This window comes from Asterias amurensis, chromosome 16, assembly GCF_032118995.1.
Source record: "Asterias amurensis chromosome 16, ASM3211899v1".
Lineage (NCBI taxonomy): Eukaryota > Metazoa > Echinodermata > Asteroidea > Forcipulatida > Asteriidae > Asterias > Asterias amurensis.
The window spans coordinates 4445029-4471014 of NC_092663.1; the positions used below are offsets into that span (position 1 = coordinate 4445029).

A 25986-nucleotide genomic window follows, 5' to 3' on the forward strand; every position below is an offset into this window, starting at 1 on the left:
AATCCGCTCATCACAAATCTGGGAGGTGCATTGGTTAGAACCGGAACGTAACAACCTTGTTAATCGTAATATGCTTCCTGGCCCATGTGCGAATTTGATCCCTTTGGGAATCTACTGAGAGGAGTGGGGGTCTCTTATATGCCGCGCCACTCACTGGCCCATGTGCGAATTGGATCCCTTTTGGGAATTTGCTGAGAGGGAGATTGGGTCTTATGCCGCGTCACCGATCTTGATTGAATCAGAATTACCTCTGCCGATGTGAAATTAATGTCCTTGGTCGTTAAACCTCTTATACTATGTTAGCGCCTACACAGCATTATGTCCAATTTATCATTGCTAATAATAACCAAAACCTTGGGTATTTTTTATTTTTACCCACATTTTTGAAAGGAAGTCACGTATACGATTAACTATTCCTCTTCTTAACCTGGACAGGAATACTGTATTAAAGCCAGTGGACCCTTTCAGTAAACAGTATTGTCCAAGGCCCACACTTCGTGTATCACAACTTCTATATCAAATAACAAACCTGTGAAAATTTGGGCTTAATCGGTCATCGGAGTCGGGAGAAAATAACGGAAAAACCCACCCTTGTATCCGCGCGTTTCGCCGCGTCATGACATGTGTTTAAAATAAATCCGTTAATTCTCATTAACGAGAATTGATATTGTTTTACTGTTTTCTCAAAAAGTAAAGCATTTCATAGAATAATATTGCAAGAGAAGTATTTCACCACTACCTTCTGTCAACCCTGTAATTTGTAAATCTTTTTTTTTTTCTGTACCGAAAGGGTCCAATGGCTTTAAAGTCATTGGACACTTTCGGTACAGAAAGAAAAATAACTTACAGGGTTTACAGAAGGTAATGGTGAACGACTTCTCTTAAAATGTTAATCCATGAAATGCTTTACTTTTTGAGAAAACATTAAAACAATATCAATTCTCGATATCGAGAATTACGGATTTATTTTAAACACATGTCATGACACGGCGAAACGTGCGGAAACAAGGGTGGGTTTTCCCGTTATTTTCTCCCGACTCCGATGACTCCGATAGCCTAAATTTTCACAGGTTTGTTGTTTTATTTATAAGTTGTGATACACAAAGTGTGGGCCTTGGACAATATTGTTTACCGAAAGTGTCCGATGGCTTTAAATAGAATTCGAAACATGTTCAACTTAAAACCCAATATAGAACCCCCCCCCCCCCGTAAAAAAGAAAAGACTATTAATTTGTTTGCTTTACTAGAAATAATGCGCTGCGTTTCACCACCAATTATAAGGTCAAGTTTAATTACTAATTGCCTGTTTCACCAAGGGCCATGTTATTCCTGTATTTCTAATTTTTGTCTATTCTTGTCAGCATATTTTTTTTTCCGAACGTCGTGATTATGTCACGCTAAATTGTAGATATTCGTATATATATTAAAGGTTTTCATTTAACTATTTAAAGACACTGGACACTATTGGTAATTTTCAAAGACTAGTCTTTTCACTTGGTGTATCTCAACAATGCATAAAACAACAAACCTGTGAAAATTTGAGCTCAATTGGTCATCAAAGTTGCGAAATAATAATGAAAGAAAAAAACACCCTTGTCACGCGAAGTTTTGTACTTTCAGATGCTTGATTTCGAGACCTCAAATTCTAGACTTGAGGTCTCAAAATCAAATTCGTGGAAAATTACTTTTTCTTGTAAACTACGTTACTTCAGAGGGAGCTGTTTCGCACAATGTTTTATACTATCAACCTCTCCCCATTATCTCATTACCAAGTAAGGTTTATGCTAATTATTATTTTGAGTAGTTGCCAATAGGATCCACTGCCTTTCATTATTTTGTGTATTATTATTATTGTTATTTTCTGAGCTACTTCATGTTACTTTCTGTGCCTGTAGTATTTACTGGAGTGTATTTTAATAGTGTGTTTATTTGATGTATGCCTTTGCTGATGAATGTTGAATAAACGGAGTAATATAACTCCACATCAAGAAAAAAAATAAAAGAAAAAAAATCTTGGTTCGGAGAGATAATAGTTTTCCACTTAGAACGTAAAAACTACTCAGTATTATATTTAATGTTAAACCCACTAGGAAAATAATAAGAAGAAAAACCAGTTCAGAGATATAGTACTTTTCCTTTTAGAAGTAAACAAAATATTTGGATGTGCACGTCTCCAAAGTGTACAAGTTGACATCTTTAAAACGTTCAGAGAAAACGAGCAAACAATTCTATTGTCGAAATCAGTTTACCCGTTCACTAAAAATATTTACAGAGTGGAACAGGATGTTGGCATACTCAGGGGAAACTAGGGCTTGTACGTCCCGAGGTAAAGGTTTGATTATTGTTTTATGAAAAACAAATTGTGTGTTAAAGGCAGTGGACATTGTGGTAATTACTCAAAATAATTATCAGCATAAAACCTCATTTGGTAATTAGTAATGGGGAGAGGTTGATAGTATAAAATATTGTGAGAAACGGCTATATCTGAAGTGACGTAGTTTTCGAGAAAGAAGTAATTTTCCACGATTTTTATTTTGAGATCTCAAGTTTAGAATTTGAGGTCTTGAAATCAAGCATCTGAAAGCACACAACTTCGTGTGACAATGGTATTTTTTATTTCATTCATATCTCGCAACTTCGACGACCAATTGAGCTCAAATTTTCACAGGTTTGTTATTTTATGCATATGTTTAGATACACCAAGTGAGAAGACTGGTCTTTGACAACTACCAATAGTGTCCACTGTCTTTAATTTGATTGAGGTTGTATAAGGTTTTAATAAACGCTTCGATGACAGAGTTTGAATAATTGTCGAATAGTGGGTTTATGACGGGAATAAGTAACTCTGCCATGCTGACACAGTTACTTATTGCTCAATATATGATGGTTATAATACGCTTAAAAGGTTTCACCCGTAGGGCTCTCCAAATAGGCTGGAAAGAGGGGATAGAAGTGTTCCTGCGCGAAACTACTGTTTTGTTATTCTACAATCTTCAACACGAGGATTCGCGGATTTTATGTATTGCTAACGGCCCGCAAGATATTTTTGAATACGACGAAAGCCTTGGCTTTCGTTTAACGTATAGTACAAGATCACCAACTGGTGCTTGAGGAAATTTGAAACAAACTAGGCTAATACTACTTTGAGGAATAGGGTACCGGACATTACCTTATCCGAATGACCTCATTTGACATGAGCACTTTAGTAAGTTTCAAGTCAGTCTTCCTTTTGTTTGCATACTTTTGCAACCTCCTTCCCCACGGTCTATTGGTAACTGGACAGAATGTATTGGAGAACACGTCTCACAAACGACATGGAAAATCATAATCACGTGCACGGGTATTAGAAACATACCTTGCATCAGATAACATTCATTACCCGGTCTATAACATTCATATCTCAATGCATGACCCCACAAGACCCCACAAGACCCCACAAGACCCCACAAGACCCCATGTCTTCTTCAATATTCTCAAAGACTTTACGCGCCGCTAGAAAGTCAGCCCCCCCCCCATAAACTTTCTACTCTAACGATCGGTTTCGCTAAAGAGGGTTTTGTTTGAAGTGGTTAAAGTCTCATGACTTTTTAAATGGTCTAGTATTAACCCACATCGTCGGGCTATTTGAAGATAGTTGCAAGTTGTTTCCGATCCAGCCAGTACATGTTTGTAATGCAAATAGCCTCATGACTTGAATCAAGTCTAGACCGTACAAAGCATTGGAAATTTTCACTTGAAAGCCCCGTGCTTAACACAGTGTGAGAATCACTTAACAGAGCGTGCATAGGTTTCAATGATGAGGAGGATTATATAGAGCAATAGACGATGGGTTTTAAAGGGACAGGTTGTCTTGTATCGGGCGATTTTGTTATTTTATTTTTTTTAATTTTTTTTTGCAAGCATGAAAGGCCACTTCAAGGTGTGGCTTACAATATATTTTCCATGGGCCGTTGCCACCTACTCATGGCGCTGAAACAAGTGTACCAGCAGAAAGCACTACCTCTTAATTTGAGATTTGAGTTGGTCTATGTTAAAGCGTTTGTTACCGTTTGTTATGAAATGGATGGTTAGAAAGATTGTTTAAAAGGGCAGTGGACAATGTTGGTAATTGTCAATGAGCAGTTGTCTCATTGGGTGTATCTCAACATTTATGCATTAAAAAACAATGTGAACATTTGAGCTCAATTGGTCGTCGGAAGCTGCGAGATATGAATGAAATAAAAACCATCCTTGCCATGCACACGAAGTTGTGTGCTTTCAGATGCTTGATTTCGAGACGTCAAATTCTAAATTTGAGGTCTCGAAATCAATTTCGTGTAAAGATTACTTCTTTCTCGAAAACTAAGTTACTTCGGGGGAGCCGTTTCTCACACTGTTTATACTATCAACAACTCCGCATTACCCGTCCCCAAATAGTTTGTATTTGTGAATTATTCATGTTTGGAGCATTATTAAGGGTTCCAACAGCCGGTGTGGAAGTTGTTTTTTGTCATTTATGAGCTAGCAACTATTAGTGCAACTTTTAACATAACAAACAATGTTAGCTCCCCATTATACTGTTTACATCTGTTTTCATAAATATAACAGTCATTATAAAAACTTTTATATTTATGAAAACAGATGTAAACAGTTAAATGGTGAGCTAACTTTGTTGCAATTTTAGTCTGTTTTCAAGGTGTTTTCAACCAACATTTCTTTCCGTTTAGTTAGTCTTTTCTTCAGTCGTCATTATGCATAAGGTCCTCAAACACAAAAGCTATTTTGACAATCTATACATCATATGAAAGGGCTTTAAGTACGTAGTCTGTTTTCAAGGCATTTTCAACAAACATTTCCCTTCCGGTTAGTTAGTCTCTTCTCCAGTCGTTATTATGCATAAGTTCCTATGCCCTCAACCACAAAAGCTATTTTGACAATCTACATCATATGAAAGGGCTTCACGTACGTAGTCTGTTTCAAGGCGTTTTCAACAAAAATTTCCCTTCCGGTTAGTTAGTCTTTCCTCCAGTCGTCATTATTCATCAGTTCACATTTCCTCAACCACAAAAGCTATTTTGACAATCTTTACATCATATGAAAGGGCCTTACGTACTTCACATAAATGGGTATGTTAGAGACCTTCTCTTGACCTTTTGACCTTTTTAAACCGGATTTGCCCGTAAAATGCTTTGAAAAGGCACTATTTAAAAGCTTTTAGGTTGAAATGTACATTTTTTGATGCTTTACCATAAAATTATTTCAAATCGAAAAAACTGTTTGGTTTTGATTACTTTGCAATTTGACGAGCTATCAACAACACTTTTTTTCATTGATTCAAACACTGACCCAACAATAGCCGAACACCTAGTGTTTGTTTCTACAGTCTTTTTTTTTGGTTTTTCTTCTTCCTCTCGCTGTCGATTGTCCGCAAGAAAAAGCATAGATGCGAAGCTTGCATTAAATTGAAACTTTGCACACAGGTAGACAATAACCAGTAGATGATGGAAAAGTTGTTACGTCACGATGACGTCATCAGTTGACGAGATACACTAATACACTAAAATCATAACTTTTGATCTACATGAGGGATTCTTACAATCAATACAAAATCGGAAAGTTCAATAAAAACTCCATAAACGCCTCGCAGACATAACCCCTTTTTGATCTTGTCTTCTGGTTCAAAATCAAGGTTGAAAATTCTAAAATTCATGTATAAAGAACTACAAAATTCCCCCATTGATTGCGCGTATAAGGATTTTACAATTACATGTACATGTACTTTGTCACCACGTGTAAGCATGCGGTGCATTGTGGTCACCACGTGTAAGTATGTGGTGCATTGAGGAGCATAGTCAGGCTCTGCACCACGTGCTGATCGTTTTAGTCTGCGTTCGAGGCGTTCTCAACATAATGTAAGTTTTCTTCAAAAGTAATTAATTAGTTTATCTACGACCATACTGCGTTGATAACACCGGTTCTCGTCCGGTCATTGAAATTTAGCAAAATCGGGCCCAGTCAGTATTTGGATGGGAGACCACTTGGCGACCAAAATTTGTAGTATTTATTTTTGTATTTAATTTTTTTTTCTCCTATAAATAGCTTCGTTTTAGTCTGTTTTCAGGGCGTTTTCAACAAAGACTTCCCTCCCGGTTAGTTAGTCTCTTCTCCAGTCGTCATTATGCATAAGCTCCTATATCCTCAACCACACAAGCTATTTTGACAATCTATACATCATATGAAAGGGCTTTACGTACGTAGTCTGTTTTCAAGGTGTTTTCAACAAACACTTCCCTTCCGGTTAGTAAGTCTCTTCTCCAGTCGTCATTATTCATCAGTTCACGTTTCCTCAAACACAAAAGCTATTTTGACAATCTATACATCATATGAAAAGGCCTCACGTATTCCACAAAAATGGGTATGTTGGTGACCTTCTCTTGACTTTTTGACCTTTTTAAACTGAAAGAGCCTGTAAAATGCTTTGAAAAGGCATTATTTAAAGGCTTTTAGGTTGAAATGTACACTTTTTGATGCTTTTTCCATAAAATTATTACACACCAAGAAAACTGTTTGGCTTTGATTTCTTTGTAATTTGACGGGATATTTACAATACTCGTTTCATTTATTCAAACACTGACCCAACAATAGCCGAACACCTAGTGTTTGTTTTTACAAACACTATATCTAGTTACCTTGTCTTCTGGTTCAAATCAGATTTTTTGTGTATTTTCGTCAAAAATACATTTTTTGTTTTGACTACTACCGTACTGCGTTGATCACACCGGTTCTCGTCCGATCAGTGAAATTAAGCAATATCGGACCCGGTCAGTACTTGGATGGGAAACCCGCTAAACCAGTTGTTGACGTTGTTGTTTTTTTAGGTGTTCGGGCCAACAGCCCGGAACACCTCTTATTTTTGTTCGTTTTTTTAGGTGTTCGGGCAACAGACCGAACAACTCATTGATTTTGTTCGGTTTTTTTTTTGTTTTTTTTTTGGTTTTTCTTATTCTTCTCGCTGTCGATTGTCCGCAAGAAAAAGCATAGTTGCGAAGCTTGCATTAAGTTGAAATTTGGCACACAGGTAGACAATAACCAGTAGATGATGCAAAAGTTGTTACGTCACAATGACGTCATCAGTTGACGAGATACACTAATTCAAAGTTTATTATTTCAAAAAATCATAACTTTTGATCTACATGAGGGATTTTTACAATCAATACATCATCGGAAAGGGCATTAAAAACTCCGTAAACGCCTCACAGACATGACCCCATTTTGATTTTGTCTTCCGGCTCAAAAGAGAGGTTGAAAATTTAAAAATTCATGTATAAAGAACTACAAAATTCCCCCATTGATTGCGCGTAAAGATTTTACGATTACATGTACACGTACTTTGTCACCACGTGTAAGCATTCGGTGCATTGCGGTCACCACGCGTAAGTATGCGGTGCATTGAGGAGCATAGTCACGCTCTGCACCAAGTTTTGATCGTTTTAGTCTGCGTTCGAGGCGTTCTCAACATAATGTAAGTTTTCTTCAAAAGTAATTAATTAGTTTTATCTACGACCATACTGCGTTGATAACACCGGTCACTTAAGTTAAGCAAAATCGGGCCCAGTCAGTATTTGAATGGGAGACCACTTGGCGACCAAAATTTGTACTTTTTTTTTTTTTTTTTTTTTTTTTCTCCTATAAATAGCTTCGCTTTAGTCTGTTTTCAAGGCGTTTTCAACAAAGATTTCCCTCCCGGTTAGTTAGTCTCTTCTCCAGTCGTCATTATGCATAAGCTCCTATATCCTCAACCACACAAGCTATTTTGACAATCTATACATCATATGAAAGGGCTTAAAGTACGTAGTCTGTTTTCAAGGTGTTTTCAACAAACATTTCCCTTTCGGTTAGTTAGTCTAATCTCCAGTCGTCATTATGCATAAGTTCCTATGTCCTCAACCACACAAGCTATTTTGACAATCTATACATCATATGAAAGGGCTTTACGTACGTAGTCTGTTTTCAGGATGTTTTCAACAAACATTTACCTTTCGGTTAGTTAGTCTCTTCTCCAGTCGTCATTATGCATAAGTTCCTAAGTACTCAACCACAAAAGCTATTTTGACAATCTATACATCATATGAAAGGGCTTTACGTACGTAGTCTGTTTTCAAGGCGTTTTCAACAAACATTTCCCTTTTGGTTAGTTAGTCTCTTCTCCAGTCGTCATTATGCATAAGTTCCTATGTCCTCAACCACAAAAGCTATTTTGACAATCTATACATCATATAAAAGGGCTTTACGTACGTAGTCTGTTTTCAAGGCGTTTTCAACAAACATTTCCCTTCTGGTTAGTTAGTCTCTTCTCCAGTCGCCATTATTTATCAGTTTACGTTTCCTCAAACACAAAATCTATTTTGACAATCTATACATCATATGAAAGGGCCTCACGTGTTCCACAAAAATGGGTATGTTGGTGACCTTCTCTTGACTTGTTGACCTTTTTAAACTGGAAGAGCCTGTAAAATGCTTTGAAAAGGCATTATTTAAAGGCTTTTAGGTTGAAATGTACACTTTTTGATGCTTTTTCCATAAAATCTTTACACATCAAGAAAACTGTTTGGTTTTTGATTTCTTTGTAATTTGACGGGATACTTACAATACTTTTTTCATTTATTCAAACACTGACCCAACAATAGCCGAACACCTAGTGTTTGTTTTTACAAACACTATATCTAGTTTTTTTTAGTTTTTCTTCTTCCTCTCAGAGTCGATTGTCCGCAAGAAAAAGCATAGATGCGAAGCTTGCATTAAGTTGAAACTTTGCACACAGGTAGACAATAACCAGTAGATGATGCAAAAGTTGTTACGTCACGATGACGTCATCAGTTGACGAGAAACACTAATTCAAAGTTTATTTTTTCAAAAAATCATAACTTTTGATCTACATAAGGGATTCTTACAATCATTACAACATCGGAAAGGTCAATAAAAACTCCGTAAACGCCTCGCAGACATGACCCCTTATTGACCTCGTCTTCTGGTTCAAATCGAATTTATTGTATATTTTCTTCAAAAGTAAATTGTTGGTTTATCTACGACCGTACTGCGTTGATAACACCGGTTGCCGTCCGATCACTGAAGTTAAGCAAAATCGGGCCCGGTCAGTACTTGGATGGGAGACCATTTAGCGACCATATGTTTTATTATTATTATTTTTTTTTTTCTTCTCCTATAAATTGCTTCGTTTTTAGTCTGTTTTCAAGGCCTTTTAAGCAAACATTTCTCTTCCGGTTAGTTAGTCTCTTTTCCAGTCGTCATTATGCATAAGCTCCTATGTCCTCAACCACAAAAGCTATTTTGACAATTATTTATACATCTTATGAAAGGGCTTTACGTACGTAATCTGTTTTCAAGGCGTTTTCAACAAAAAAATCCCTTCCGGTTAGTTAGTCTCTTCTCCAGTCGTCATTAATCATCAGTTCACTTTTCCTCGACCACAAAAGCTATTTTGACAATCTATACATCATATGAAAGGGCCTCACGTACTTCACAAAAATGGGTATGTTGGTGACCTTCTTTTGACCTTTTTAAACCGGAAGTGCCTGTAAAATGCTTTCAAAAGGCATTATTTAAAGGCTTTTAGGTTGAAATGTACACTTTTTGATGCTTTACCATAAAATTATTTCACATCGAGAAAACTGTTTGGTTTAATTTCTTTGCAATTTGACGAGCTATCAACAACACTTTTTTTCATTGATTCAAACACTGACCCAACAATAGCCGAACACCTAGTGTTTGTTTCTACAAACACTATATCTAGTTATTGTTGGTTTTTTTTTTTTTTTAGTTTTTCGTCTTCTTCTCATAGTCGATTGTCCGCAAGATAAAGCAAAGTTGCGAAGGTTGCATAGAGTTGAAACTTTGCATGCAGGTAGACAACGACCAGTAGATTATACTAAAGTTGTTACGTCACGATGACGTCATCAGTTGACGAGATACACTAATTCAAAGTTTATTATTTCAAAAAATCATAACTTTTGATATACATGAGGGATTTTTACAATCAATACATCATCGGAAAGGTCATTAAAAACTCCGTAAACGCCTCACAGACATGACCCCTTTTTGATCTTGTCTTCTGGTTCAAATCGAATTTATTGTATATTTGCTTCAAACGTACATTTTGTGGTTTATCTACGACCGTACTGCGTTGTCCGATCACTGAAGTTAAGCAAAATCGGGCCTGGTCAGTTCTTGGTGGGGAGACCAATTGGCGACCAAATTTTGTATTATTTATTTTTTTGTAAAATTGTTTTCTTCTCCTATAAATAGCTTCGTCTTAGTCTGTTTTCAAGGCGTTTTCAACAAAAATTTCCCTTCCGTTTAGTTAGTCTCTACTCCAGTCGTCAGTATTCATCAGTTCACATTTCCTCAACCACTAAAGCAATTTTGACAATCTATACATCATATGAAAGTGCCTTACGTACTTCACAAAAATGGGTATGTTGGTGACCTTCTCTTGCCCTTTTGACCTTTCTAAACCAGACATAGATGCTTTACCATATCACACATCGAGAAAACATTTTCGTTTGATTTCTTTGAACTTTGACGAGCTCTTAACAACACTTTTTAATTGATTCAAACACTGACCCAACAAAAGCCGAACACCTAGTGTTTGTTTCTACAAACAATAATTCTACAAACAATTTTTTTTTCTTCCTCCATAGTTTTTCGATAAACAGTGTTTATCGAGATAAACAATGTTTATCACGTGATAAACATAGTTTTTCTCGAAAAACAGTGTTAATTGGTCGAAAAACATAAACAGTGTTTATCGAATTATTGGGCATATGGCTTGCCACGCTCCAGTGCTCATCCATAAAGCGCCCCAGCTTCTTGTATAGTCTGCGTTCAAGGCGTTTTCAAAATACATTTCCCCCCTTTCAATAAGTTAGTCTCTTCTACAGTCATCAGTATTTAATAAGTTCATGTTTTCCTCAACCACATAAGCTATTTTGACAATCTTTACATCATATGAAAGAGCTTTACGTACTTCATAAAAATGGATATGTTGGTGACCTTCTCTTGACCTTTTGACATGTCTTAAGCGAGGTTATGAAATGAAAAGTTTGCTAGTTGCGCCCAATAAGCACAAAATCGACCGTTAAGCAGCTCTATGAAATTGGGCCCTGCAGCGGTAAGAGATCTGCTCCAGCAGTGCAAACCTTGTAGGTTCGAATCCCACCCATTTTATAAAACACATTGGGTTAGGATTAAAGGGGTTAAGTTCTGATTTAAAAAATTAGATGTGTACACCGAACAATTAGTGTTTGTAAATATACAACCACTACATGTACAGTTTTTCTTTATAAATCTTTTTCGAAAGAACCATATACCTGAAGATACTCGTGTAGTGGTTAAGAAATTTCAGTTTTAGATGTGGTATAGGCAACCATTAAAGAGGGAAACCCCAAACAATCACGTAGGGTCTGAACAATCAATCCACACGATTCAAACCTTCATCCCTAGATTTTAACTGGGGTGCACTAAAAGTTCACATGCTAAAATTTTCACCTTAGTTTGTATTTGTGTTGGAGCATTATTAAGGGTTCCAACAGCCGGTGTGGAAGTTTTTTATTGTCATTTATGAGCTAGCAACTATTAGTGCAACTTTTGACATAACAAACAATGTTAGCTCCCCATTATACTGTTTACATCTGTTTTCATAAATATAAAAGTCATTAAAAAAAACTTAATAAGTTTTTTTATGACTTTTATATTTATGAAAACAGATGTAAACAGTTAAATGGTGAGCTAACATTGTTGCAATGTCAAAAGTTGCACTAATAGTTGCTAGCTCATAAATGACAATAAAAAACGTCCACACCGGCTGTTGGAACCTTAATAATGCTCCAAACATGAATAATTCACAAATAAAAACTAAGGTGAAAATTGTAATAATATTATCTTCGCAAGCATATCAATCTGAAAAGTACAAATCAGTACTTGCAGTAAGTGGAATAATTATGTCAAACAGCAGTGCAAGATGAAATTTGAATTAACTCCAGTTTGTAGAACGGAGACCTAATTATAATTTTCGTTCATTTTTTTCATCATGACATCATTAGATGTTAGGTCACGCGAATTCAAGTCGTAATGTTTGCTCTTTCTTGTAGCTCTTTGGTCGGACACTTTCCCTGCATGTGCAAAAGTTGCTGTTTCAGTAAAAACAAATTCCTACGATATGGGCCAAGAGCTAAGCTATTTCTTTATCCCTTACGTTTTGCCGACATCTTGTTCAAAGATAATTTCGACAAGCGTAATTACACCGACCGAATTCAAAACTTAAGAAGTCTCGAAATGGTCTGAATTGTGCACCACTGCATGCTATTTCCTCACTTAAAACGCATGAAAACGGCTTTGAATGTACCCATCATTTCTCATACATACAGCTTTTGGAATCGGCTCGGAAATGCGCCCACCGTTTTCCATACTTAGCAGCTTTTTGGAAGCGTTTGGGATAAGCACGCACTATAGCTTATCCATGCTTACTTACAATGCCTCGAACATTTCTGGAAACAGTTTTCTGATATGCATCCACTTTGTTATTCAGTGTTGAAAATCGCTGGAAATGTGCGCCGGTGTCGCATGCAATTATGTCCTCTATATAATGCAATATATCCGGAGAATAATGTCCGCCGGACGGTTTTGCATAATGCAATCGTGTCCGCCCGGACGCTGCTGAATAATGCAATTGTGTCCGCCCGGACACATTTGCATATGCAGTTGTGTCCGCCTCCTTGCAAAACCGTCCTTGCAGTAAATTAAACGCCCTTGGTCGACGGAACACGTTTGCCATTTTTTTAAAAGCTAAGTGCATCTCATGAATGACAAGTGACAAGGGAAATGTTCGGCCGTTGGGTATTCGCTGCAATCATAAAATACGTGATTATGCTGCATATTATTCGTTTGTAGGTTCAGTACATGCACGCTCGCTTACGCGCGCACATTAGTCATGTACATGTCAACCGGACGGTTTTTGCATAGCCCCGGACACGATTGCATTTCCAAAAGTGTCCTGAGCGGACAGTATTGCATGGCGGACACAATTGCATCTGACACCGGCCGCTTCATATAATGTTTGAGCAGCACTTAAAACAAGAAATCAAATAAGTTTTTTTGCGCTGATGACATGTCCCCTATACAGCTTGTCAATATTACAATGGTCGCTTAGAAACGCAACATGTTTTTTGTTCTTTATTCGCCTTTTGTCGAAAGAACCATAAACCCGAAGATACCTTTGTAGAAAAGGAGTAAATAAATATGAGTTTAAGATGTGGTGCGCAACCCTGGTAGAGGGAAACCCCAAAACAATCACGTAGGGTCTGAACAACCAATCTACACGATGCAAGGCTTCGTCCCTAGATTTTAACTGAAGTCCACATCAGTAAAGGTCACATGGTAAAATGTGCACTTTAGTTTGTCCTGGTGAATTATTCATGTTTGGAGCATAATTAAGTAATCAAGGGTTCCAACAGCCGGTATGGATGTTTTGTTGTTGTCATTTAAGAGCTAGCAACTATTAGTTAAAATGTTTTGCAAAGGCTTTTAGTTTGAAATGTACACTTTTTGATGCTTTATTACACATCGAGAAAACGTTTTAATTTTGATTTCTTTACAATTTAACGATATAGTAACAATACTCTTTTCATTATTTTTTATTTTTTTCTTCTCCTTTAAATAGCTTCGTTTTTAGTCTGTTTTCAAGGTGTTTTCAACCAACATTTCTTTCCGTTTAGTTAGTCTCTTCTTCAGTCGTCATTATGCATAAGGTCCTCAACCACAAAAGCTATTTTGACAATCTATACATCATATGAAAGGGCTTTACGTACGTAGTCTGTTTTCAAGGCGTTTTCAACAAACATTTCCCTTCCGGTTAGTTAGTCTCTGCTCCAGTCGTCATTATGCATAAGTTCCTATGCCCTCAACCACAAAAGCTATTTTGACAATATGAAAGGGCCTTACGTACTTCACAAAAATGGGTATGTTGGTGACCTTCTCTTGACCTTTTGACCTTTTTAAACCGGATGTGCCTGTAAAATGCTTTGAAAAGGCACTATTTAAAAGCTTTTAGGTTGAAATGTACACTTGTTGATGCTTTACCATAAAATTATTTTAAATCGAGAAAACTGTTTGGTTTTGATTCCTTTGCAATTTGACGAGTTATCAACAACACTTTTGTTTGTTTCTACGAACACTATATCTAGTTTTACTTCTTCTTCTTCTTCTCAGCGTCCCTTGTCCGCTAACAAAAGCGCCTTTCCCAAATTCGTATGAACTTGAAACTTCACACATAGTTAGCGATTTATTAGGAGAAGAAACCGTGTGAGTTACGTCATGATGACGTCATAAATTCTTGAGTTATGAATATTCAAAGTTTATTAATTCAAAAAATCATAACTTTTGATCTACATGAGGGATTCTTACAATCGAAACATCATCGGAATCGTCATTGAAAACTCCGTAAACGCCCCACAGACATGACCCCATTTTGATGTTGTCTTCCGGCTCAAATGAGAGGTTGAAAATTTCAAAATTCACGTCTAAAGAACAACGTAAATCCCCATTGGTATGTGCATAAACATTGCACGTAAGCATACACACAACGTGTAGTGTATTAGCGGTGCAGCAGAGCACGCTCCAGTGATCATCCATTCTGCTTATTAGCGGCGATTGTCCGCTAAAAAAATCACACTTCCCAAGCACATATAAAGTTGAAACTTCACACATAGTTAGATATGTATAAGGAGAAGAAACCGTTTGAGTTATGTCACGATGACGTCATCAATTCTTGAGTTATGAATTTTCAAAGTTTATTATTTCAAAAAATCATAACTTTTGATCTACATGATGGGTTGTTACAATCGACACATCATCGGAAAGTTCGTTAAAAACTCCGTAAATGCCTCGCAGACGTGATCCCATTTTGAGCTCGTCTTCTGGTTCAAAATCGAGTTTGAAAATTCACAATTTCTTGTATAAAGAACTACGAAATTTCCCCATTGGTTGTGCGTAACACTTGTGGCGTACACGTGTAGTGTATTAGGCATAATTTATTTGGTGGCATGCTGCCAAGTTTGTTGTACCCTGTGCCATAGCGTGATATGCATAGAGCTATATAGCTATGCAGAACGCTGCGAAAACGATTTCATTTCAATCTTCAGCGTCAAATTGTTCAAATGTTACCCTTCTGATGGCTTAGTGGTCAATGTGGAATTGAAGACGAAGTTTCGCTGAGATGGCCACCTACTTCAGTGATTCATGGGACTTTTAATTATGTGAGAAAACAACAGTACAAAATGACGAACATTGGTCATGTTTTGGTTAAACACCGAGAAGAATAGAGACGTTACATCGATCGACCACTCCCCCCGGGTGAAGGGCGTTTTGGGCTCACGGAATTCACGTCAGTATTACGATATCTATTACTTCTTGAACTTAGCATAATCATCAATTGTTTTGATTATTTGTTAAAACAACTATCCAAGTTATTTTGAGTTAAATATTTTGAAGAAAACAAATCTCTGGAATAACATAAGCCCTTTCAAACTTTCTCTCGTAGGAAAGGACGTTACGTAAACTAATCTATTTCTACCTCCATGCACAGACATGGATGCTACAATACAAAACATTCAAAGAAAACAGAATGGTTAAAGCATAAGGCCCAAGCAATTAGGAGTGGTCTTGCTAAAATAAACTGCCGGATTAAACAAAACTTTAGTACAAACAAATCAATAAAACAATCCAGATTTTGATCTTCTTCTTCTCTTCGTCCCTTGTCCTCGAACAAAAGCACACTTCCCAAACTCGTATGAACTTGAAACTTCGCACATAGTTAGATATGCATTAGGAGTGGAATAATGTGTTAGTTAGGTCATGATGACGTCATCCATTCTTGAGTAAAAAAAATTCAAATTATTATTTCAAAAATTCATTATTTTTGATCCACGTTTTTTTTTTACTTCTTTTTTAAAATATTATCAATAGAGCGCGAAAAAGCTTCATGAAGAATAGTCTTCGTTCAAGGCGGTTAAAACATACATGCCCCTTACAGTCTTTTCTTCAGTCGTCAGTCAATATTTCCTAAGTTCATATTTCCTAAACTACATAAGCTATTTTGACAATCTGTACATCATATGAAAGGGCTTTACGTACTTGACAGAAATGGATATGTTGGTGAACTTTCGTTGACCTTTTGACCTGTTTAAACGGGAAGTGACTGTGAAATGATTTGAAAGGGCGTTGTTTATTGCCTTTTTGGTTGAAATATACATCCTTTGATGCTTTACCATCACAGCATACAAGTCTGGCAAAGGTCTGGTTTAAAACAAATATTACCGATGACGTCACCAAACATACACTTTTACTAGATGACGTAATCATGTTGTTTTGGCAGTTTTTGCAATTTGAATCCTTTATTACGAATCTTGAGAACAAAGCAAGGTATAATATTTGTTTTTTAATCCAGGCTTTTACTCCCGGAAACCGAACACCTTGAGTTTGTTCACAAACTCTCAATCTCTAGTTTTTTCTTGTTTTTTTTTCTTCTTTTTTTGGTTTTACTGCGCCTTGAACACCCAGCAGGGTGGATACGTGCGCATTACAAGTCTTATTTTTATTATTATTATTTAACGTGTCCTGTCTAGCATATATCAAAAATGGCTTAGACCAACTCGTCCGATCCAAGGCAACGTGTCCTGTCCAGCATATCTCAAAATGGCTTTAGACCAACTCGCCCGATCCAATGCACCGTATACACCTTTAACTATTCCCTAACAATCAGCGGTCGTCTGTGGAGACCGATATGATGCTTATTTAAGATCAAGAATAGTGTTTACACGATGGTTTTAAAACTCCATCGACGTCTTGACAGAGTCAATAAAACTCAACATCGTGAAGGCGGTTCCTACAAACTCCTCCTCAATTTCATCACACACATGAGAGAACGCTGGATTGTTTTAAGTGGAAAGTGTTTTGAGTCGGGATTTACTGTGTGTTGATAAAGGCTTTATTCCCGCTCAAATACTACAAGGCGCACTCTACTTAAATCTCGGCTAATTGTTTTTTAAAGCATGATTGTTTGTTGTGAGTTGAGTTACTAATTTTACTTGATACTTTTGTTCGATGCTGCCGGGCAAACTATGTGAAACAAGTAACCTCATAAGATTCACGCTCTATCACTAGTAGCCTTTGGCAAAGTTCTTAAGACTCATTTATTTTAACTTCTAATTTAGTTTTTCCACATTATTCTGATATGATTTGCTTGCGTTGTGATATACAACTTTGTAAGGCGCGCTATTTGAAGGGAAGGTATACGTTTGGTAATTGTCAAAGACAAGTCGTCTCACTTGGTGTATCCCACCTTAACCATAAAATAACAAACCTGTGAAAATTTGGGCTCAATTGGTCTTCGAAGTTGCGAGAAACTGATGAAAGAAAAAACCCTCTTTTTGGACGAATTTGTGTGCTTTCAAATAAGAATTAAGACTTCAAGTCTTTTTTTTTTATTTTAGTGAGAAATTACCTCTTTCTCAAATACTACGTTACTTCAGAGGGAGTCATTTCCCACAATGTTTTATACTATCAACAGCTCTCCAATGCTCGTTACCAAGTCAGTTTTTAAGTTAATATTTGTTTTGAGTAATTACCAAAAGTGTACCTTCCCTTTGAAGGCGTTTTGAATTTGTTTACCAATGTATTGTCTCTGCAAATGAAAGCTGTGTGTGGGTAAGTCGTATGGTTTTCTGCGCAACGCGGGACTCGCCCAAATACACCTATAATACACCAAATACAAGGTGTCTTTAAAAGGAACCCAAGATTTAAAAGGAATAATAAAAACAGTTGCGTTCCTACAATAACAAAATGTTAAACACCATTAAGTTTTTCCATATTGATTATGAAATCCATGACCATTCGTGATGGTAGGGCAGGACATTGTGTTTGTTTATACATTGTGACATTAAAACAGTTCCATTTAAGGGAAATTCTGCCTTCTGTGTTGGAGTTTTTGTGCCGGTGTGGCGGTTTCAGTCTTCCGCCGTGTTCAGTTTTCCGGGTGACCGTATTCGGACATATCAGCACGTTGTTCGAACGGTTTTAGCTTTCCGGCGTGTCAGATACCGCCGCGAGTACCCTGGCGAGTACTGTAGTTCTCTCAGCAGTGACTACCCCAAATTGTTTATTATTACGATTCTTTTCTATGTAGTCACATAATCTCTTGCCCCATCTTTACATGTATTCATCATGGGTACAACTTTAGGCAGGTCACGCTCTGCTTGCATAAAAAACAACTCATACGATCCACGCGTTTGCCGCTAGTTGTACTCGATACGTGGACGCCGCCATGACAGCTACCGGCGGGTAACGGATGACTCAATACGGCACTAAAAATGGACTGCTTTCGCTTGCTGTGCGCAGGCATCGCATGACGTAATGCTACCGTATTTGGTCATTCGGAAAACTGAACACAGCGGAAAGTTGAAACCGCCACACCGGGAAACAATATTTACAAATCAGTTAACGGTTTCTTTAACTTCACTAATGAGATACACTATTCATAAATTAATTTAATACGGTTTCTTTAATTTCACTAAATAATTGTGCACTGTTTATACATTAATGTACGGTTTCTTCAACTTTTTTATGAATTGTACAAATTTTCAAAATTAATTTACGTTTTTTTATTATAATCTTTACTAATTGTTTGTACACTGTTTTTAAATTAATTTGCGGTGTCTTTGACCCAACTAATGATGAGTTGTAGTGGTTCGTTTAAGATATGGCGGGGAAAACAGATCCATATGCTCTACTCGTCTTTAAAGGCAGTTGACACTATTGGTAATTAATCAAAATAATTATTAGCATAAAACCTTACTTGGTAATGAGTAATGGGGAGAGGTAGGTTGTATAAAACATGTGAGAAACGGCTCCATCTGAAGTGACGTAGTTTTTAAGAAAGAAGTAATTTTCCACGAATTTGATTTCGAGACCTCAGATTTAGAATTGTTATGGTCTCGAAATCAAGCATCTGAAAGCACACAACTTCGTGTGACAAGGGTGTTTTTTCTTCCATTGTTATCCTGCAACTTCGAAGACCGATTGAGCTCAATTTTGCACAGGTTTGTTATTTTATGCATATGTTGAGATACACCAACTGTGAAGACTGGGCTTTGACAATTACTAATAGTGTCCAGTGGATTTAACAAGTTAGTCACGTGACACTTCGCTTGCGAGGAAACCTCGTCAGAGACTAGTCTTGCGCGCTGTTAGCGGGCGCTATATCAATTCAGCGCTGCTCCTTACTGCCGTGGTACGGGGAAAACTCAACCTTATAAGTATTGTTTGTGTTTTACTTTATTGATAGCCATATTATGTTTTCTTGATTAACAGGCGACTGCCCAAGCAACATGTGCCACCCTGACAGCAATGAGTATCGACCGTTACTATGCCATTACAGACCCGCTCAAGGCTCTCAAGACTCGTACACCGAGAGTGGCTATCGTCGTCAGCGTCGGTATATGGACATGTGAGTCTATTTTTAATACTGCACTATATCGATCTCACAAAAATACTCATAGTGTGGTAAAAATACTTTTATTTATTTCAAATATTATTACCTTGACACTATGAATACAAGTTGGACAGAGCCTGTCAAGGTTATACAAACGTATACAAACTGTCATCTTAAAGGCAGTGAACACGTTTGGTAATTTATTGTCAAGGACCAGTCTTTACATTTGGTGTATCCCACCACCATAAGCATACAATAACAAGCCTGTGAAAATTTGGGCTCAATTGGTCGTCGAAGTTGCGAGAAAATGATGAAAGAAAAAAATCCCTTGTCACAAGAAGTTGTGTGCTTTCAGATGCTTGATTTCGAGACCTGAAAATTCTAAACTTGAGGTCTCGAAATCAAATTCGTGGAAATTACTTCCTTCTCGTCACTTCAGAGGGAGTGGTTTTTTACAATGTTTTATAACACCAACCTCTCCCCATTACCAAGTGAGGTTTTGTGCTAATAATTATTTGAGTAATTACCAATAGTGTCCACTGCCTTTAAGATGTATACAGCCAGACCCTTGCCAACTAGAACGCAGTCACATAGTTTAGCGAAACCCACAAATGACTGTTGTTTATATTAAGTCTTTATATACTTATACAAGGATTACAAGTTGGACAGTGGCTTGAGATTGAACAAAAGTATAAAAACTGTCATATTAAGTGTACAACCCGACCCCTGCCAACAAGAACGGACATATAGTAGCAACACTTAAACAAATTACTGTTATTTGTTATAAATCTTTAGATATTTGTACAAGGAATACAAGTTTGACAGGGGATGTCTTAAGGATTGTACACAAGTATAACAACTGTCATCTTGAGATGTGTGCAACCAGACCCATGCCAACGAAATAAGTACAAATATACAATTTAATAAAAGAGGTTGCACTCAAACGCTTGTAAAATCACATAACCGTTAATATTAAGACAAAAGCTATTCCACAACCTTGTAAAAACAACAGCCATAAACACCATTCAACAAATCATGAGGCAGGGATAACACCATGGGTCTCTAACGCTGACAGCGTGATGGGCATCTGGACGTGTGAGTCTATAATTTTCAATACTCGACTATCGATCTCACAAGAGCGCACAAAGTTTACTGACACCCAGAATTTACTGTTTAAAGATAATAATTATTAGTGACTTCTAATAGTAGCGCGCATTCCCGTCAATCAGTGATGCTCATGGCGCTTTAAAGGGTGTGTACTTTTTCCCACACAGATTTTCATTAGACTTACACAGTTTTAAGATTATGATAGTAGAAAGCTTCCCTTGAAATTTAACTTACTGCTGTGCTGTAATTTTTGAGAAATGAGTAAATGTAATCATTTGCGTCTCATATTTTTAGCATGTAAAAACGTATTATAACCAGTTATGCTACGGTTTTGGAAAAAAAGGGGGATTCTACATGCTTAAAATACTTTTGGTCTCATGAGACCAAAATTATTTTGTGACTTGTTTTACTTATTTCTCAAAAACTGTCAACCTTATATAGTATAGTAATAGTTGAAGGGAAGCTTTCCGCTATTATTAACTTCAAACCCTGTGGACATTTTGAAAAAAGTACCCGAATCCTTTAACATACAGCAGCAAGGTATGTGAGACTACGTTCGAATTGATCATGACAAAGCAATGAAATTGAAACTTGTCATGTGTTTGTAGTTTAGCTGACTTGTCACTCATGACAGCGATGCCAACACAAATTATTAAAACGCCCACAGATCGATGAACTCCAAAAGGGAACTTAGTTTTATTTATTTCTCATCAAATATGACATTTCAGACTTAAATGTTTCAAGGAGATTTTGTTTTTCTTACCAATTTAGCAATGTTCCTTTAAAGGCAGTGGACACTATTGGTAAATACTCAAAATAATTAGTAGCATACAACCTTTCTTGGTGACGAGTAATGGGGAGAGGCTGATGGTATAAAACAATGTGAGAAACAGCTCCCTCTGAAGTGCCATAGTTTTCGAGAAAGAAGTAATTTTCCACGAATTTGATTTCGAGACCTCAGATTTAGAACTTGAGGTCTCGAAATCAACCATCTTAACGCACACAACTTCGTGTGACAAGGGTGTTTTCTTCTTTCATTATTATCTCGCAACTTCGATGAGCGATTGAGCTCAAATTTTCACAGGTTAGTTTTTTATGCATATATTGAGATACACCAAGTGAGAAGACTGGTCTTTGACAGTTACCAATAGTGTCCATTGTCTTTAAATCTAGTTTTATATCAGCGGTGTATGATGCTTTACAATTAATTTAAAGTCACGGACACTATTGTACTTGTCAGAGACCAGTCTTCTCACTTGGTGAATCTCAACATATGCATAAATCAACAAACCAGTGAAAATTTGAGCTAAGTTGGTCATCGAAGTTGTGAGATAATAAAGGAAGAAAAACACAACTATGTCTTACGAAGTTGTGTGCTTTATGCCTGATTTCTGGACCTCAAAATCTAGTTCTGAGGTCTCGAAATAAAATTCAAATATTTTTGTGGAAAATCACTCCTTTGCTCGAAAACAACGTTACTTCGGAGAGAGCCGTATACTATCACCATCTTACCATTGCTGGTTACCAAGTAAGTTTTGTTGCTAGCAATTATTTTGAGTGATTACTAATAGTGTTCACAGTGCCTCTAATTTACATCTGATTTTTCTATTTCCCACAGTCTCTGCAGTGCTTGCCATACCAGTTGCAATATTCTTCGACATCAATGTCGTGCAGTTTCAAAACCAGACATATGACATCTGCGAAGAAATGTGGCCTCTCAAAATTGTTAACCAGGGCTACGGCGTTTACTGCTTCGTGATGCTGTACCTCATACCACTAACAATCATCACCGTTTGTTACTCCATCGTGCTGAACCGTCTCTGGAAGGCCGTCTCACCAACCGAGGAGACCCACGCTCCCGTCCACCTTCGCATGCTGATACAGAAGAGACGAATCACCCGTATGATCTTAGCTGTTATAGTCGCATTTGCCGCTTGTTGGATTGGAACCCACATCATGTCGCTCTGGCGTCGCTTGGATGTGAACTTCCCAAGAACATCCACGGCCGCCCTTGTGTTTCAAACCATCGCTCATTTGTTAATGTACTTCAACTCTTGCGTCAACCCGTTTGTGTACGCTTTTATGGGTGGGAACTTCCGGAAACAGATGGCCAGAGCGTTTCCTTTCTTAGCTGGGAAAAAGTCTGCTATGACGGAAGGCCCAACTGGTAGTTTAATCAAATCGAAGTCCACGCAGGTTTAAACTGGTTAAAACTATTGTTTTTATGCTTAAAAGGTTTAGTTTTACAACGTTGAACAAGGATAACACGTGAAGAACGAAACAACGAGAGATGTCTGTCGTTGAACTACAAGGGTTATTCGGACAAGTGTGTATGACAAAACAATGCATTTGTTTCTCGGGAAGATGTCTAAAATTATGAGTTGTAGGGCCTACCATTATCTTTGTTCCCAAGTTGAAGTCGAGTGCCTGGTATATACCCGATAGAATGGGAGACTTTTGGGACGCTTGGTGGCAGCAGACTTACCAGGTTAAATCCATTGTTCTAGGTTATGTGCGCACGCTCAGAACTACGTAAACAATGGAAATTTACCTGGTAAGTCTGCTGCCACCTAGCGTTCCAACGTCTCCCATTGTGTGTTCTTTATGTAGCCCATTGGCAAAGTCAAACGTGAAGGAAAACGGAGTATATCATTTTACATTTCCTGACTCTAATTCCTGACAGTGGTCGCAATAAAGTGCGCCACCAAGCGTTTGACCCGGGTTGTCACTAACTTGTTCACAGAGCTATGGTACTGATCTCTGCTATACTGACAGTATACTAGAAATCATTGGGCATTGACCGTGCTTACCACCAAGTTAAGCACTAAAGGTATACCGTTCTTCTCTTACTGCAGTGCTGAACGAGGTTTATCCGGACATAAAAGAAACATAACTTGTTGTCCAAGTAGTGATCATTCGTTTTACACGTTCAAAGCACCGTAGCACGTCCAGATCTTGCCAATGCCCAATCACAAGTTGGATACTGAAGGCTCCACCCTACTCATGCCTCCAGCTCTCCTGCTCTATTGAACATAACATGAATATGTATAGCGTTTAACAAAGACAACGGTCCGAGTACGGTGGAGCCTTCAGTATCAAGCTTGTGATTGGGCATTGGCAAGATCTGGACGTGCTACGGTGCTTTGAACGTGTAAAACGAATGATCACTACTTCGACTGCAACGTATGTTCATGCGGCAAACACCACATTTGTGTTGTCAATCATGTAATACATAGACCAGGGCCCAATTTCATGGCTCTGCTTACCGTAAGCACTGAATCGGCCCTTACGGTAAGCAGATAATTCTGTGCTTAGCAAGCGTATTTCACGGGTTAGCGGCGAATTTTGGCTTCTGCGCGTGCGTACTCCGCGTTACTAGGCATTCTACGCTTACAAGGCTGGTGCAGAAATGCAGCGTTTGCACGTAAGCGAGGATCGTGATCGTGAGCTCAGAATTCGTCGGTAGGCAGAGCAGGGTTGTGTTTCTTTTTTTTATGGACGGATGTGACAATATGCTGAATTTTCTCTTGACACATTTTACCTTGCCCGTTTTTTTTTTTTTTTTTTTTTGGGGGGGGGGGGGGGGTTGGGGGGAGGGGAACTTATAATAGTATAGTGGTTTGCGTTCGCTCTCCGAAAAGAACCCAACATGAACGGGGTCCCGTACCTGTAACCCGGGTTTGTTTAGTGTGAACGGTGTGTAACCTTGTGTATCTCTTTATCTAATAAGAATATTGTAAATGCCATCAATGAGAATCACCCCATGTATCACATGTAATTGTAAAGCATGAAATATTGACACTTTCCGTCAATTATGGTGAAGTTTTCATGAACACCATGTGTTAATGCTAATATTGAAGTCTTTGAGCGCACGTATTTACCAACACGGTACCCGGGGCACTTACATACGATCTTTCAGAAAGATAGGTTATTATTTATTGATGAATTCTGAGACCCAATTATGTAGCACCTTCTGCTCATTCAGCATCCACAGCCAGGAACACCGGGGCGAACCCCTTCTCTTGTCAAGTGCACTGGGTTCTTTTACATGCATTATATTGTACAACACATGGGAGCAACGGCTTGAAGTCCCATACGAAGGACAAAGCAATGGTTAAGTGTCTTGGTAATAGGTAATTTTGGTTTAATCTTAATTGCTCTAATTTGTGATGATGTTTTGTTAAGATCTGACAAGAATTTTGAATTCAAGGATAGATATTAACAAACATGGTTTTAAAACTGATGTACGAACCCTACATCATGTACACATGAACGTTATCAAAAGTGTAATACATCACTTTTATTTTGAATAATTATGATTTCGTCGCTGCTTTATTTATTTTATTTATTTATGGACTAATTCGTTTGGTAAATTATGTTATGTTTGTACCAAGTGGTGCACGTCATTAGTCACATGTGTCAATGTGAAAACATTATATATAACAACTGATTGTAGATTGAGTAAAAATTTTGAAGGGTGTACATTTTCCTGAATGTGATATATACTATTTTAAACAAGGTAAACTAAGTATGTAATAGCACGGTAAACGGTCTTGGTCACTGGCTAATGTGCCGTTGGGTGTTTGATTTGATTTGGTTGTTATTTTATTTGATTGATTTATTTTATTGGTTTGTTGATTTGGTGTGTTGATTTGGTTTGCTTGTTATCTTATTTAACTGTGACCTCGTCTTTTTAGTTTTGGTTGTTTTGATGGCTGGTCGGTTGGTTGGTTGGTCGCTACAGGTTTGTGGGTTGCTTATCTATTGAATGGTTTGATGTTGAGGAGTTGATTTATTGTTGTTTTCACTGTCATTTTGGGAAGGGATATTTTTCAGTGGGGGGGGGGGGTAGCGGAACATTGGGAAAACTTTACACGGGATCATTTGAGTTTTTGAACAAAATACGTGTCTGCAAAAATGAGGCTGTGCCTTCAATCACTGCAACCACCGCTAATGAGCAATGATGGTTGCTAATGTGCAGTAATACTAAATGATGAATGGCATCAACGTGTTCATACAAGAGCCAGCTGTGTTTGGTATTCTCAAATTTAGCACGGGTCTATGTGAAAATATTCGTAATTGTTTATTAGTGATGCACAAAACAGTAAAAGCAAAAGTACAATCTTAGCGAAATTTTGAAAAGCCACAATGGTTTAAAAAGGACATTTAAAGCGGCTACTACGAAAATAGTATGCGTTGTTGTAGGGGAAATATTCCTTTGGACAAATTTCGTTTGGTTCGGCTAATGTTATGGCTAAAAATTTACTCGTATATATATATATATTTTTTTTTAAGTTATCACTAATGTTGGATTTGCGATTTTGTTCGTGAGCTATCTT

General features: G+C 37.5%; 1 protein-coding gene across 1 annotated transcript in view; it reads left to right on the forward strand.

The window, feature by feature from the left end:
• Positions 1–23722, forward strand: part of LOC139949190 (G-protein coupled receptor 54-like) — a 68612-nt gene extending 44890 nt beyond the window's left edge. Inside the window, exons 4-5 of the mRNA XM_071947586.1 lie at positions 19420–19555; positions 22266–23722. Of these exons, the coding sequence (XP_071803687.1) occupies positions 19420–19555; positions 22266–22849 (720 nt within the window). The 3' untranslated portion in view covers positions 22850–23722. The remainder of the gene's footprint in view (positions 1–19419; positions 19556–22265) is intronic.
• Positions 23723–25986: the final 2264 nt, after the last annotated feature.